The following is a 17,543-nucleotide window of genomic DNA, read 5'->3' as shown; positions in this document are numbered from 1 at the left end:
CATTTCAGAATGCTGTAAATAAGCCACCGATGCCAGTGGGCTTAGCTCACCTTCGACTTTGGGGGTGACCGGTTCCCTTTAAGCAAAATGCTCAAGATGACACCAGGGCATATTACGGGTGCTTTTCGAGCTTTCACTTTTGAGTTCCTTTATAAAGTATACAGTAGATTTCTACCTCCCATTCACGCTCCATCACAACCTTCTGTAACCTCTCTAACCTTATACCCATTCACCCAGCCCCCACTACCCCAGTCCCACTAACAGGAGCTCTGTGGAACGCTCGTTCTGTCTGCAACAAGCTTTCCTACATCCATGATCTTTTTGTTACTATCAAACTTTCCTTCCTCGCCATCACCGAAACCTGGCTCACCTCTTCTGACACAGCCTCTCCTGCTGCACTTTCGTATGGTGGCTTCCACCTTTCTCACACCCCCCACCCCAGCAGCAAACATGGCGGAGGAGTTGGTTTTCTCCGGTCAGATACCTGCTCCTTCACCCCAATCCCACCGCCGCCCTCTGTTACCCTCCCTTCCTTTTGAGGTGCACTCCATGCGCATCTACTCCCCCTCCAACTGGCTGTCATCTAACGCCCCCCAGGGCCAGCCACCACCTTCTTTGACCACTTCACCACCTGGCTACTTAATTTTCTTTCCGCGGACATCCCTACTATCATCATGGTTGACTTCAACATCCCCATTGATACTTCCCTCTCAGCTGCCGCTAAATTTCTATCTCTCACTTCCTCCTTCGGTCTCACTCAATGGTCTTCTGCAGACCCCACAAAGATGGCCACACACTGGACCTCATCTTCACCCGCCTCTGCTTCTTCTCTCTCACCACAACCTTCTCACATTCTCTTCCCTCTCCACTCAATGTCTACAATCCCCACCCCACAAACTTTCACACCCTCGCAGAAATCTAAAACACCTTGACCTACACTCATTCTCTGAATCCCTCCTCCCTCTCACAGATATAAGTTCCTTACACAATGCGGATGACGCTGCTGCTCTATATAACACCACAATAGCTGCAGCTTTGGAATCTGCTGCCCCACTTACACATACCAAAGCTCGCAAAATCAACAGACAGCCCTTGCACACCAGCCTGACCAAAGAACTGAGGCGAGCTTCCGGGGCTGCTGAGCGCATATGGAAAAGATCCCACTCCAATGAGCACTTTATCGCATTCAAACAGTCCCTCACTACTTTCAAGACCACACTTGCCACAGCTAAACAAACCTACTTCTCATCTCTCATATCCTCCCTGTCTCACAACCCAAAACAGTTATTCAACACCTTCAATTCTCTCCAGCACCTCCTCCCTCCCCACTCATCTCAGCTGAAGACTTTGCCTCATTTTTCAAGCAGAAGATTGATAACATCAGAGACAGTTTTGGTCAACAACCCCCAGAGCCCCTCCTCCCGACTTCCCAGCCCTCCACCTCCAAAACCAACTTCTCCACCATTACAGAGGATCAACTCTCCACTCTACTCTCAAGATCACATCTCACCACCTGTGCACTTGACCCGATCCCATCCCTCTTCATCCCAAACCTCACCACAGTCTTCATCCCAACCCTAACCCATCTCTTCAACCTATCACTAACGACTGGTGTTGTCCCCTCAAGCTTTAAACATGCCTCCATCACACCTATCCTCAAAAAGCCCTCTCTTGACCCATCCTCTGTATCTAGCTATCGCCCTATATCACTTCTCCCCTATGCCTCCAAGCTACTGGAACAACACGTCTACCTTGAACTGTCCTCCCATCTCTCTTCTTGCTCCCTCTTCGACCGCTTACAATCTGGCTTCCGGTCACACCACTCTACTGAAACTGCCCTAACTAAGGTCACCAATGACCTCTTAACCGCCAAGAGCAAGCGACACTACTCTGTCCTCCTCCTCCTGGACCTGTCGGCTGCCTTTGACACAGTGGACCATTCCCTATTATTACAGACCCTCTCATCCCTTGGCATCACAGACTTGGCCCTATCCTGGATGTCATCATGCCTAACAGACCGGACATTCAGCATCTCCCACTCACACACCACCTCCTCACCCTGCCCCCTATCTGTCGGAGTCCCACAAGGTTCAGTCCTAGGGCCCCTGCTCTTCTCCATTTACACCTTTGGCCTGGGACAGCTCATAGAATCTCATGGCTTTCAGTATCATCTCTATGCTGATGACACACAGATCTACATCTCTCGACCAGATATCACCTCCCTACTAACCAGAATCCCTCAATGTCTGTCCACTATTTCATCCTTCTCTGCTAGATTTCTGAAACTTAACATGGACAAAACAGAATTCATCATCTTTCCCCCATCTCACGTGACCCCCCCAATGAACCTATCCATTACAGTAAATGGCTGCCCACTCACCCCAGTCCCACAAGCTCGCTGCCTCGGGGTAATCCTTGATGCTGATCTCTCCTTCAAACCACATATCCAAGCCCTTTCCACTTCCTGCCAACTTCAACTCAAAAATATTTCACAAATCCGTTCATTCCTCAAATCCGTTCATTCCTCAACCAAGAATCTGCAAAAACCCTAGTCCATGCCCTCATCATCTCTCTCCTTGACTACTGCAACCTCCTGCTCTGTGGCATCCCCTCTAACACTCTCGCACCCCTCCAATCTATTCTAAACTCTGCTCCCCGACTAATCCACCTGTCCCCCCACTATTCCCCAGCTTCTCCCCTCTGTCAATCCCTTCACTGGCTCCCCATTGCCCAGAGACTCCAGTACAAAACCCTAACCATGACGTACAAAGCCTTCCACAACCTGTCTTCTCTATACATCTGTGACCTCGTCTCCCGGTACTTACCTACACGCAACCTCCGATCCTCCTTCTCTACTCCCCTCTTATCTCCTCTTCCCACAATCATGTACAAGATTTCTCTCGCGTATCACCCCTACTCTGGAACCCTCTACCACAACACATCAGACTCTCGCCTACCATCGAAACCTTCAAAAAGAGCCTGAAGACCCACCTTTTCCGACAAGCCTATAACCTGCAGTAACCATCTATCGACCAAACCGCTGCATGACCAGCTCTACCCTCGCCTACTGTATCCTCACCCATCCTTGTAGATTGTGAGCCTTCGCGGGCAGGGTCCTCTCTCCTCCTGTACCAGTTATGACTTGTATTGTTTAAGATTATTGTACTTGTTTTTATTATGTATACCCCTCCTTACATGTAAAGCGCCATGGAATAAATGGCGCTATAACAATAAATAATAATAATAATAATAGAGTATCTTCTAAGCAGCAAATGCCTGGAAAATGGTCTGCTTGCTTATTTCAACCACTTGGTGCCATGGAAACCTGAAGAGATTAAAAGATGCTAATGAACATATGAACAGCAAGGTTTTTAACATTAGAAATGCAAATGTTCTTTTAAATTATTTTTTAACAACTTTTTCAGGCAGTTCTTGGAGTGGAATCTAGCTGAAAAAAAGATGTTGTATGCACATACCCATGGCTCTGATTAATAAAAAAAAATTGTGAGAAAATTGGCATAAAACACTTTGAATTATTGTGCAGTAATTTTGTGACTTGGTGTTTTTATTCCAGTTTTGGTCAGCTCTGCCAAAATGGGAGGTGATGGTGTGAGTATGAGGTGTAGCAAATTGTGCCCATCAAGTCAGTCAATATAGGTGGCATTTTTTAAACCAGAAATGTTATTCCAGTCAATGACTGGAGTAATATTTATGGCAAAGCCCATGCCACTCGTAGGCGTATGCACCTCTTAATTAATTTGGCGCTTTTTATTCCTGCACGCCACTCATTAAGTCTAGCACCTTAATGAATTGGAGCCTTAAGGTACATTTACACTGCAAGATAGTCATGCCTTGTAAACAGGCTGCTAATGACCCAATGAATGAGAAAATCGCTTTGTTGGCTGAACTATTTTGTGCAGTTTAAAAGATCATCGTTCTTGGCATTATATCGTCCTGTGTAAACAAGATTTAAGCTGCCATTGTTCTCGGCAGCACATGTGCACTGAGCGATCTAGTATAGCATTGTTTACTGTGGTCTACCTGTGTAAACAGGCATTCAAACAGCCATAGATGAGTAAAAGTTTACCAATTGGCTGTCCTATCGTACTGTAGGTAAATGGACCCTTAGTATTAAACAATCACGGCTTTAAAAAGTTTCTCGCTGGGAGACTATTGCATGAGCAACCTTTGCCTACTGCTTAAGGCCCCTTCACATTAAGCGACGCTGCAGCGTCGCTGTTTGGTCGCTGGAGAGCTGTCACACAGACAGCTCTCCAGCGACCAACGATCCCGAGGTCCCCGGTAACCAGGGTAAACATCGGGTTACTAAGCGCAGGGCCGCGCTTAGTAACCCGATGTTTACCCTGGTTACCGGCGTAAAAGTAAAAAAAAAAAAACACTACATACTTACCTACCGCTGTCTGTTCCCGGCGCTGTGCTCTGCAATCCTCCTTTACTGGCTGTGAGCACAGCGGCCGGAAAGCAGAGCGGTGACGTCACCGCTCTGCTTTCCGGCTGACCGACGCTCACAGCCAGGACAGGAGGAGTGCAGAGCACAGCGCCGGGGACAGACAGCGGTAGGTAAGTATGTAGTGTTTGTTTTTTTTACTTTTACGCTGGTAACCAGGGTAAACATCGGGTTACTAAGCGCAGCCCTGCGCTTAGTTACCCGATGTTTACCCTGGTTACCAGTGAAGACATCGCTGGATCGGTGTCACACACGCCGATCCAGCGATGTCCACGGGAGATCCAGCGACGAAATAAAGTTCTGGACTTTGTTCAGCGACCAACGATCTCCCAGCAGGGGCCTGATCGTTGGTCGCTGTCACACATAACGATTTCTTTGTCACACATAACGATTTCCTTAACGATATCGTTGCTACGTCACAAAAAGCAACGATATCGTTAACGATATCGTTATGTGTGAAGGTACCTTTAGACAAGGTATGATAACATTTCCTCTTTATATTAATGTCAGCCCAAAATAGAGGACATTAAAAAGAATAGCCCACTGTTTTCTTTGACTTGATTCTGTAATTTCTTAATTCAGAGCATCACCAGGAAGTGTTTCTCTTTGCTGATCTATTGTATTTCTATAGTATGTTTGCCCAAGCAAATCAGGAGAATGACCTTTTTGTGGAGTGTGTTGGTTATTTATTTGCTTGCATCATTTAACAACACCAATGTGCAGGACCCAAAGACTCCTCAGGCATATAATTGTTTTTTTTTGCCCGTTCTCTGATACAGTTGCAGATGTATCTCAGCAGTCACAACAGGATGATCCTTCCTCATGTATGATCACAGTGACCGACACAAACAGTGATGAGGTTTTCATTATCTCACCAGGAAATCACACAAACGGTCTTGCCTTAAACTCTTCACATTTACAGGTCAGTATATACTTTTCTATATAGATGATATAGAAATAAAGTCTCCATAAAGCTTGGAAAAATGAAAGCAAGCGCATGAAAGTATATCTTCTGTTTTGAATGAGTTCACTGAAGTATCTGCTGGTATGACATGTGCCCACAATCCTAATTAAAATACATGTAACTTGTTTTTTTATTTAGTAAAATAAAAAAAAAGAGAACATTACTATATTTAAACTGATAAGATGCTTTCACTGAAATCCTGGAAAAGTACAATTGCTCCCACTATTCAGGATAAGCTGCTTGTGAGTAGGTCGCACGTACCATTCTTCTTGTAGAAGTTCATAAATTTTGCACTCTTCTGAATGGAAGTTTTCTGCTCTGAATACCTTTACTGCCTGTGAAAAATGTTTCCACAATTAACCAGACTTCGCTTTAAAGGGAACTTGTCATGGTACTAAATGCTATTCACCTGCTGATATACGAGATTAATAGCTACCTGACTGAAAACACAGCTACTAGAAGAAAATAAACTTTGTTCCACCTGGGAGCCACCAGCTTTGTCATGAAGGCATGCACACTCCGGCTACAGTCACTGCCAAGTAAAATCCTGCTCATAGTTATTGGCATCCATGAAGTTTAAATACATAATGTGGAATTTCCCCTGAAAAAAATGATCAAGTGAAACCGTTTTTGTTGTATAGAGCACTCGTGTTAAATACAAAAGAGCAAATGATAATAATATAAATCAAAAAACACTGAAAGGGGAAAAATAAAAAAAACCTAAAGCTTGCTCTAAGATTGGTTTTGACACCCTTTACTATAAATTAGTATGGAAACACATTTTGATTTGCCTGTGTTAAATCACAAATGAGAATCACCTGTGATTAATTGTCTGTGCCATGTGACATGAATTAGCCAATGAATGATGACTTAAGTGTTTTAAAAAGCCACATGGTAGGCCATGTCCCTTTGTCACAAGGGTGGAGACAAAGGAGCTGTCTGAGGACATCAGAACTGCTATTATTAGCAAACACAAGACTTCCAAAGGGTATAAAGCCATCTCCAAAGACATTGGTACCCCAGTTTCAACAGGGCGCAATGTTAAGACGTTTGCCAAGCATGGAACAGTCGTCCAGTGCGGTACAGCAATTGATGGAAAGGGTGACGAAAAGAAGGCCAGTAGTACAGTGTCTAGAGGATGGATCCCTGGGGGCATTGGGGAAATTGTATCCAACTATATTTTTGATAGGTAAGTTGTGGGGTAGATTGAAACAAAATCGTGGCATCATGGGACTAACCAGATTCTCCCCGCTATGTCATAATAATAACCTACCTGACTTTGTGGCATTAGGGGTATTACCAGAGTGGCAGGCCAAGGGGATTCAATATGTGTATCAAATACTTGAGCAGCAGGAGCTGAAATCCTTTTCCCAACTGCAGGCGGATTTTGATCTTGGGTCTTCGGGGGAATATCCGTATCTGCGGATGAGACACGCATTTGGAGCTCAGAATAGGGATGGATGCATTAGAATCCAAAGGGATATAGTGTTTGAATATGTGTGCAGGGAAGGGACTACTAGGGGGGTTATCTCCACTCTTTATAAAGATTTACTGCATACATACCTTTTGGGATTTCCGATAAATGCAAAAGCTAAATGGGAGAGGGATCTGGGCCCATTGGAAAATGAAATTTGGGAGTCGGTCTTGGAGTGGGTTCCACAACTGTCACTGAGTGAGCCGTATAAGCTGTCGCAGCTCTCTATAGTGCACAGGGTCTACAAATCTCCAGAAGTATTATATAAAGCAGGACTGCGTGCTGACTCGTCCAAGGTGTAAGTCTGCAAATGCTGATATATTTCATATGATGTGGACGTGTCCGAGACTGGCTGCTTTTTGGTTGGTGGTTTTGAGTCGCATGGAAGGAGCGTATAGATGCAAGGTGCCAAGGGATCCGTTGGTATGTTTGCTGGGATATGTGGATGAGATTGGAGTGGATAACACCCTGAAGATGGCAATTGCCAGATTGTTGTATATGGCCCGAAAGGTAATAGCGCAAAATTGGATTAAGGTTGAACCACCTACAAGAGAATTTCTTCAATATGTGAAGCAGGGTCTGACATTGGAAAAAGGGATCTATAAGAAAAGAAGGAAAATAGAAATGTTTGATAAACTGTGGTCTTTGTGGCTAGAAATGGGATGAGGTAGATACGTGGAATAGGAGAGTCTAGGGCCTGACTTGGTAAGGACAGAATAAGAGGTCTGCGGTCTTACATAGATGATATTCATTCAGTATTATTGATGGTGGTGATATTGGAAGAGGTGGGCTGTCTTCTTGGGCGGGGGCAGGAAAAGTTGGGAATGATGGGGATTGGTTAGGGGGGAAAGTTTGTATTGAAAACAAGAATATAATATGTAAATGTATAATATGTAAATTGTGCTGATATTCTTAATAAAAATTTACTTGAGTTAAAAAAAAAAGCATGCAACAGTTAAGAACCTCCCTGGACATGGGGGGGAAAGAAGAAAATTGACGAGAGGCGAATTGTGGAAAAAACACCACCTCAAACATTTAAAGACATGAAGGCCAACCTGGAACAGTCTGGGTTCATGGTTTCAACCATACCATATGTACGCACACTAAACAAAGTAAAGTTTTATGGGTGAAGGCCAAGGAAGAAACCATTGCTTAAGAAAAGACATAAAAAGGAATAACTGATCTTTGTTGAAGAGCACCTTGACAATCTTTGAGGGAAATTGTTCTGTGGACAGATTAAACAAAAATAGGGCTTTTTGGCAATACAAAGTAACAGTTTGTTTACAGACAGTGCAATAACGCTTACAGTGCCTACAAGTAGTATTCAACCCCCTGCAGATTTAGCAGGTTTACACATTTGGAATTAACTTGGCATTGTGACATTTGGACTGTAGATCAGCCTGGAAGTGTGAAATGCACTGCAGCAAAAAAGAATGTTATTTCTTTGTTTTGTTTTTTTTACATTGTGAAAAGTCTTTTCAGAGGGTCATTTATTATTCAACCCCTTAACCCACCAGAATTCTGTTTGGTTCCCCTAAAGTATTAAGAAGTAGTTCAGGCACAAAGAACAATGAGCTTCACATGTTTGGATTAATTATCTCTTTTTCCAGCCTTTTCTGACTATTCAAGACCCTCCCCAAACTTGTGAACAGCACTCATACATGGTCAACATGGGAAAGACAAAGGAGCATTCCAAGGCCATCAGAGACAAGATCGTGGAGGGTCACAAGGCTGGCAAGGGGTACAAAACCCTTTCCAAGGAGTTGGGCCTACCTGTCTCCACTGTTGGGAGCATCATCCGGAAGTGGAAGGCTTATGGAACTACTGTTAGCGTTCCACGGCCTGGACAGCCTTTGAAAGTTTCCTCCCGTGCCGAGGCCAGGCTTGTCCGAAGAGTCAAGGCTAACCCAAGGACAACAAGGAAGGAGCTCCGGGAAGATCTCATGGCAGTGGGGACATTGGTTTCAGTCAATACCATAAGTAACGAACTCCACCACAATGGTCTCCATTCCAGACGAGCCCGTAAGGTACCTTTACTTTCAAAGCATCATGTCAAGGCTCGTCTACAGTTTGCTCATGATCACTTGGAGGACTCTGAGACTGACTGGTTCAAGGTTCTCTGGTCTGATGAGACCAAGATCGAGATCTTTGGTGCCAACCACACACGTGACGTTTGGAGACTGGATGGCACTGCATACGACCCCAAGAATACCATCCCTACAGTCAAGCATGGTGGTGGCAGCATCATGCTGTGGGGCTGTTTCTCAGCCAAGGGGCCTGGCCATCTGGTCCACATCCATGGGAAGATGGATAGCACGGCCTACCTGGAGATTTTGGCCAAGAACCTCCGCTCCTCCATCAAGGATCTTAAGATGGGTCGGCATTTCATCTTCCAACAAGACAACGACCCAAAGCACACAGCCAAGAAAACCAAGGCCTGGTTCAAGAGGCAAACAATCAAGGTGTTGCAGTGGCCTAGTCAGTCTCCTGACCTTAACCCAATTGAAAACTTGTGGAAGGAGCTCAAGATTAAAGTCCACATGAGACACCCAAAGAACCTAGATAACTTGAAGATCTGCATGGAGGAGTGGGCCAAGATAACTCCAGAGACCTGTGCCGGCCTGATCAGGTCTTATAAAAGACGATTATTAGCTGTAATTGCAAACAAAGGTTATTCCACAAAATATTAAACCTAGGGGTTGAATAATAATTGACCCACACTTTTATGTTTAAAATGTATAAAAATTTAACTGAGCAACAAAACTTTTTGGTTTGTAAGATTTATGCATCTGTTAATAAATCCTGCTCTTGTTTGAAGTTTGAAGGCTCTAACTTATTTGCATCTTATTAAACCTGCTAAATCTGCAGAGGGTTGAATACTATTTGTAGGCATTGTATAAGAAAAAGAACACCCTACCAACATTTAAGCATGGTGGACGATTCATAAGCTGTGGGGTTGCTTTGCTGCATCTGGTATTGGAGGCCTTGACCTTATCACAGGAATCCTGAAATTGGAGAATTATCAAGATATTTTAGAGCAAAATGTCCAACTCGGTGTAAGAAAACTTGGTTTGAGTCAAAGATCATGGGTCCACCAGCAAGACAATGACCAAAAGCACACATCCAAAAGTACACAGGAATGGTTGAAAAAGAAGAAAAAAGGACTGTATTAAAATAACCATCAATCAGTCCTGACCTTAATCCTATTGAAAATCTTTGGGTGAGCTGATGTCCGCCATTAAGAAAAAGAAGCCTGAAAACATTCAAGAACTTGAACAAAGGAAGAGTGGAAGAAAATATCAGCTGAGAAGTGCAAGAAGCTTATAGATGGCTAAAAGAAATGCTTGGAGGCTGTCATCAATCAAAATGTAAGTTGAAAAACCAATGTTTTATTGTTGTATTACTTTGGACCACTAATTAAAACATCCTGAGGATAGCTTTGGTATATTTCCATTTCTTTCTCAAGATATTGTACAGTCTATGCAAAAAATTAAAGGGTGCCAATAATGATGAACCGGACTGTATATAGTGAGTAATGGCTGCAAGTTAACCCCAGCATTGTTACTCTATTGACCTGTAGATTAACCACGTTGGGGGACATGACAGGTTCCCTTTTAAACAGTAATTTTATAATATGGAGTTATCGGCCTGCCTTTAACTTAAAGAGGACTTGTCACCAGGTCAAAAGTAGCAAAGTTTTGCTCTTTTTATTCCCACAGACCCCCTAGGTATTTTGTTTTTTGTCTTTTTTATGAAATGCAGTTTGAGATATGGGCCTTTGAGCCAGGCCCTTTGGTAAAAACCATTACGGTAAATATTTGCACTAAATAAAAAGGCAAGGCCCATATGGAACTGTAGGGTGGAATTTACAAAAAGATAAAAATTATAGTTTGGGAAGGACATAGTGAAACTAGCCACTTTTGACCTCTAAGGATGCAGTAACTGACCTGAAAAATTTAATGTGATTTCAGATTCACTGCTCGTTCCTTGTAGCTATGACAGTAGATTGCCGACTGCTGTTTATGGAATCCTGTAATCAGTCAGTGGCTAATGGGAATCGTCCCAATAATATCTATTAGGAAATTGTTATTTATGCAGTACATTAGGGAATTACAATTTTATGCTAAACTATACCTTCTAGAAGGTTTACAAATGTGCTTTCTGTCTTTCAAGCAGAATTACTGTAGGCGTAATCGAGCCATGTTCCATGTGCGCTGCTTGTTTCTTTTTTTTCTTTCTTCCAAAGTGGAGAGAGCTGCTGTAATTTTCCTGCAGCCTATGACGGGTAGCCAAGACACATGGTGGTTTTGGCTGAGCAGGGAGCCACATCACTGCTGCATTAATGTTTTGATTTTATTATGGCATCTCATTATAGGTAGGAAACCTAAAGAGAAGTGTAACCAGCCCTGCCTCCGTATCCGACTGGCTCACATCGGATTACACAAATGTGGATCTAACTGTCGAGGACAAAGGAAATGAAGGTGAAGAAATAGATGTCGCCAGGCAAAGAGCATGGAGCGTTCGCACTTTTAACAGCCTGCTGCCTCAACTACAGAAGAAATGGCGCAGTCGTACTTCTAGTGGTTCCTTCACAAAATTACTGGACCGCGTGAGTACATTATTATTTTTTTTTCTTGTTGTCTAATCTAGAAAATCCTTTGCCAAATAGTCTATTAGTTGATTTTTACATAAATGAGGGGTCACTGCTTCAATAGATGAGGTGGAAAAAATCCATAGAGAGCCTTTTTTGCTTTGAAAAAATCTCAATAATGTGCAGATGTTCCTGAAATCAGCTGTACTCTGGTGTATGACTTGTTAAAGGGTTGAGTGACTTGTAGGATCGCTACTTCCAACAGGTGGCACTATATAGAGTCCAAGTCTTCTTTCTCTCTGAAGAGGCAATTTGCATCTAAAACTTCCCAGAGGAGCATTGCCCGGTGAATACGCCTCCTTGCCTTGACAAGCCAGAGCAGGTATAGGTATGTCACTCTCCACAAGGAGAAGCCTTACCCCTTAGACCTCCGTCCAGAGCCTCTCACCTAGCCAAATCAGATCTCGTACTTTGCATTGATGAGGACCAATAGTCCGAAACACCATGTTTGCAAATTGAGATTCTGATTTGGCTTTTATCCTAAAGGTACCTTCACACATAACGATATCGTTAACGATATCGTTCCAACGACACGCTTTTTGTGACGTAGCAACGATCTTGCTAACTATCTCCTTTATGTGTGACAGCGACCAACGATCAGGCCCCTGCTGGGAGATCGTTGGTCGTGGGGAATGATCAGGACCTTTTTTTGGTCGCTGATCACCCGCTGTCATCGCTGGATCGGCGTGTGTGACGCCGATCCAGCTATGTGTTCACTTGTAACCAGGGCCGCGCTTAGTAACCCGATATTTACCCTGGTTACCATTGTAAAAGTAAAAAAAAAAAAACTTACATTCCGATGTCTGTCACGTCCCCCGGCGTCAGCTTCCCTGCACTGACTGTCAGCTCCGGCCGTAAAGCAGAGCACAGCGGTGATGTCACTGCTGTGCTCTGCTTTACGGCCGTCGCCGCTGACAGTCAGTGCAGGGAAGCTGACGGCGGGGGGCGTGACAGACATCGGAATGTGAGTATGTACTGTTTATTTTTTTTTTTTACTTTTACAATGGTAACCAGGGTAAATATCGGGTTACTAAGCGCGGCCCTGCACTTAGTAACCCGATATTTACCCTGGTTACCCGGGTGCTGCAGGGGGACTTTGGCATCGTTGAAGACAGTTTCAACGATGCTGAAGTCTTTCCCCTGATCGTTGGTCGCTGGAGAGAGCTGTCTGTGTGACAGCTCCCCAGCGACCACACAACGACTTACCAACGATCACGGCCAGGTCGTATCGCTGGTCGTGATCGTTGGTAAGTTGTTTAGTGTAACAGTACCTTTAGTCATATTACAAGACTGGTTGATTGTGACTTGTAGGATCGTTACTTCCAACAGGTGGCGCTATGTAGAGTTCAAGCCCGCTTTGTCTCTGAAGAGGCAATTTACATATAAAATGACCTCCACAGACATCAGATAATTTAACTCGATCTACAAATGGTTTTCAGATATCTCTCATGAGTATGGCATACTTTACATGGGCATCTTACTTTTGATGGGTACCTTGTAATACTTCCTTCATTTCTCCTGTGGGGGTACTGCTGAGGAATTGAATGCTTGCTTTCAGGTTTCACTGTGATTTGGTTCATCAATGAAGGCCAGGGTCAAAACCAGAAGGACTGAACCAGAATCAAAATTGGTAAAACAGGAGTAGGATTAAATCAGTTAATGTTCAGGTTCAACTAACAGTCTGAGGGTTAGACAAGAGAGTAGTAATTAACGATCCATGCCTGAACCAGAAAAAGCCTCATATATGAAACTAGTGCGTTTGGGTCAGGAGACCTGTTGCAGTTCATACTCAAGCTCGTTTCACACATCAATGTTTCACAGTCCAAGTCAGAATATTGCAACAGAAGTTGGCCACATATAAGTGCACTGTTGTTGGTCTCCTAGCTGGTCAGCGAGACCTTATTTTTACAGACCTTAAACTTACAACTGAAAGGTGGACAGAGTGATCAAAGTACCCAAAGAGGTTAATGGGCTGAGCAGTGAGCATGTCAAAGGGGTTGATGACTGACAACAAGAGGTAGGCAGTACAGGAATGGGGCTGGGTGAGTATGATTTAATCTATCTATTGTATTGTCAGTCCACTTATTGTGTAGCTATAAAAAGCTCTAACAAAAGTAGAAACTTTTCTAGTACACAAAAGCAAACAATGGTGTCACCAATAGCAGAAAATAACTGACTTTAAAAATTGATATTATTTCTGCACTGCTGCACAAAGACTGTCATTATAAACATTGGTTACCAGTTTTAATTTTTCCATATATAATGCTAGTAACAGACCCCGTTTTGCCTTTCTAGGGTTGCGCTGCACCTGTGAAGACACTAAGCCCCAAGATTCCCAGGAGAGTGGGATCTGCAGCACAGATTGGGGAAAATTGTATCCGCTTGTATTCAGAATCCTCAGACAGCAATGCATCTTATCCCCTTACACACTCCGCACACCTCCACAGGCACCTCCCATCAGGAAACCTCAGGAGGGCACGTCCATGTTTTGGATTGCTAACGGATTCCTCTGACTCTGTCCGTTCTGACCAAACATCAACTTTTGCAAAGGAGAATCACAATCTGTGCCAAAAGCCTGGCACAGAGTATCCAAAGGCACTCAAAGTACCATCAACCAATGGCATGCGAGCCAAAGAGCTCTCAAAGGACTTTGAAAAGTCAAATGCTGTTTTTGTGATCTGTGAAGAAGCAGATGATCAACAGCCCTTGGTATTTGATGACCAGCTGAGCTCCCCCACAGAGTGCGAATTACACAGTTCTTATATAAGTTGTAAAGATAACTGCTCCCTTTCATCCAAAAGGTCTTGCAATCATTTAAGTCCTTGGATGAAGTCTTCAGATGTTTCCATTTATCAATGCATACAAAAGAACGCAAGTCTCAAGCCTCACTGTACTACCACTGTGGGTAGGCCTGACTATGCAGGAAGCACAGATTTCCAGTCCCCACCAATAGCTTTGGTTACAGAATGACTGCACTTGGTGAAATTATACTTGTAATAGACTGGTGGCCTTTATATATTTCCATCTGATATAGTTTCATGGTGATCCAGCTATCAATTGTTTTTTTTTTTTTTGTAAACTGGCCAAGAAAGTTGTGTCAACCGTTTTAATGAAAGACTATTGACATCATCATTATAGTTACCATTTTCTGTAATGTCTGCCACACATCGTTGGTATAATAATTCCAGTGTGCATTTCACAATCTTAGGATCCTGGTATTACTTTACACGATTGTGTTCTTTAAGTGGGACACAGATCAGTCACTGGACAGAAACAAATCGGCAAGAAATAGAGAATGTACCTGTTCTTTTCTCCCTATGGCCGCTTTCACACAACTTACTCCCGAGTCTCCTGACTTGAGCTAGCTGCCTCATAGGCATATATAGGGCAATGAGTTCAAGTGACAAGACGCATGGGTCAAGTTGAGTCTTCTGATCCAAGCACGGTCCTTAAACATGACCACAAACACGGAGAGTGTGAAACTGGCCTAATCTTTGCATAAGGTCAGACTTTGGGAACGACTTTAATGGCTTTACATTCATTTTTTCCAGGGGATCTGAGTGACCAATTTGTACAAACCAACCAAGCATAGAGTGTACACTACGCACAACTTTTTACTGTTTTCTTTTCGCACAAGTTGTAAAGCACAAAGAAACTATTTTTTACAAACTACAGAGGCCATCAAACCTTCATTTTTCAAGGCACATTCCCTAGAGGACTAGTCCCTTTCCCAGTTCACTTGCATATTGTCATCTTCTACACACTATTTGGACCTCTTTAATGTATAATCACAATCTTAGGGACAGGCTGTGGAGGCTCTGAGATGTTTAGCTGTCCAGGCCTAACTTTTATGCATTTAATCACATTCATTTGTTGTAATGATGTACACACGAGGACTTACAGGAGAAAAGTAATGGCACCATTCATTTGGCTAAGTTCACAAGTCAGTCGATAAAGAAACAGCATTTTATCAAGGTATCAAATACTTTATTCACTGGCATTCTCTGATAAACGATAACCGAGTTGGTTAAGAGATAGACAGCATCCACACTTAAATCTCTACACAAGCCTGAATGTGTGAACATGGCCTTACTGGCAGATGCATTGATTGATGACCTTCATTGTATATTTGCATTGTTTTGTAAGCTCGCAGTGCTGGTACATTGGATTATATTTACACATATGATGGTGCTGGTGTAAGAAATTGTTGCAGTTTTTGCTGAAATTGGTAACCATGTGTTCTTTAAGGAAGCATGACTGCTACAAAGGAAAATCACATTGCAGTACCTCTGCTGCGGTATTTGTACCTATACAGGTATATTCTGTAAACTGGTTTGCAGTCTTTCAAACATGCAACTAGGATTTGAACCTAGTTGAACACGTCCCCTGTTTGGGTGCCTGTCAGGTGGAGTGGAGAGATGCTAGGAAGGGTCTATGGACAACCCAGCAAATCTATTTATTACATGGACAACCCTTTGATTACAATGAAAATCGTGTAATGAATCAATTTTCACTGTGGTGGCGCTGCAGGGGAATTAAATGGTTGCTGTTAGGCTCCGACAAGGATTATATTATGGTGGTCCTCACAATGGGACACGTGATAGTCTACTAATCCTGAAAGGACCCTTCAATCAAAAAGTGAACACTTTATAACCACTTAACAGTAAATTTATTGATTTCTTGAGTTTCCTTTTCTTAATATATTTCTATAATCTATGGACATTTAATGTTGATTGAAAATTTGTTTTAAGAGGTTATCATAAAATTTAAAATTTGATGTTCTAGGCGATTCGTATTAAAAACCTATCCAGGTAATGCCGACTGCACCCCCATCCCTCAAACAGCTGTTTAAAGGTGCTGCCAAAACCCCTTCCATACTTAGTAGTGGTATGCTTGATATTACACTTCAGCTTCATCTTCTTCAAGTCAAGAAGAGTGTAGTGAATTGTAATACCAGGAATACTTGCAACTAAGAGTACCGAGTTGTATCTGGTGAACAATTAAGAGCGCTGATAACTGAGTCGGATGCCAATCAATGTAATAAGAATAGTTATCAATGTTAAAGTCCCAGATTACCCATTTTCACTCTTATTCAATCGCATCAGATATTTTATGACGAATTAAAAACAACTAATCTATGGTAATTAATTCTTATTAGAAATAAACTAAAAAAGATTATAGAAATCAACCCTTGTTCTGTCTGCAACTCCCTAGCTAGGTTTCCAGGGGAGAAATGTTACTCCAGAAGATAGTATTATGAGGTATGTTAGGTGGGCAATCATAGTTTGTACACGAATGATCATCTCTTCATGATTGTGAACAGCTCTTGACCAGATGGTAGTAGCCATGTGATGTAAATCTATTTACTATGTTGATTTTCCGAGCTATTGGTATGTGTAGGTATCTTGTATGTTTTGATTTTAATATCTATGTAGCCAGAGAATGATTTGCAATATAAACACATTTAATGAATAAAGGAATTGTATGGTTACTTACCCATGAAACTTTAAGCAAATATCATTTTTTTTAATAACCAGCTTTTAAAGCACTAGAAAAAAAATGCAAACCCTGTAACCTAGATAAACTTTTATTCTAGATTATTTATATATTTGGTTCAGGGGTTGAAGTCAGGGCCAGTGTCCCCACCTGGCGCACCAAGTGTCGAGGCCCTGGACAGATGGGGGGCCACATGTCTTTGGGGACACTGGAGCGCTATGGGGCCCATTGAGGGGCCTAATGCCAGCGCTGGCACTGGGACCTGCACCTCAAACTGTTTCAAATAGTATGCATTACTCCCATCTCCTCAGCGTCTTCGGACTCTCTCTGATGTCTCAGTGCAGAGGGCGCGACATCACTACAACGCTCCCCCTGTGCAGAGAGTCAGAGAAGATGCAGCAGAGACCGGAGAACAAAGCAGCGGAGAGTATTTGTTTTTTTCCTTTATATGAATGGAGCAATATATGGGGCTCATTATACTGTATGGAGC

The 17,543-nt window shown here is 42.9% G+C and overlaps 1 protein-coding gene across 1 annotated transcript in view; it reads left to right on the top strand.

Moving 5' to 3' along the window:
- Positions 1-17,061, top strand: part of LOC138669364 (uncharacterized) — a 180,961-nt gene extending 163,900 nt beyond the window's left edge. Inside the window, exons 5-7 of the mRNA XM_069756096.1 lie at positions 5,248-5,390; positions 11,282-11,515; positions 13,853-17,061. Of these exons, the coding sequence (XP_069612197.1) occupies positions 5,248-5,390; positions 11,282-11,515; positions 13,853-14,527 (1,052 nt within the window). The 3' untranslated portion in view covers positions 14,528-17,061. The remainder of the gene's footprint in view (positions 1-5,247; positions 5,391-11,281; positions 11,516-13,852) is intronic.
- Positions 17,062-17,543: the final 482 nt, after the last annotated feature.

Source organism: Ranitomeya imitator, chromosome 1, assembly GCF_032444005.1.
Source record: "Ranitomeya imitator isolate aRanImi1 chromosome 1, aRanImi1.pri, whole genome shotgun sequence".
NCBI lineage: Eukaryota > Metazoa > Chordata > Amphibia > Anura > Dendrobatidae > Ranitomeya > Ranitomeya imitator.
This window is presented reverse-complemented; position numbering and strand designations above follow the sequence as displayed.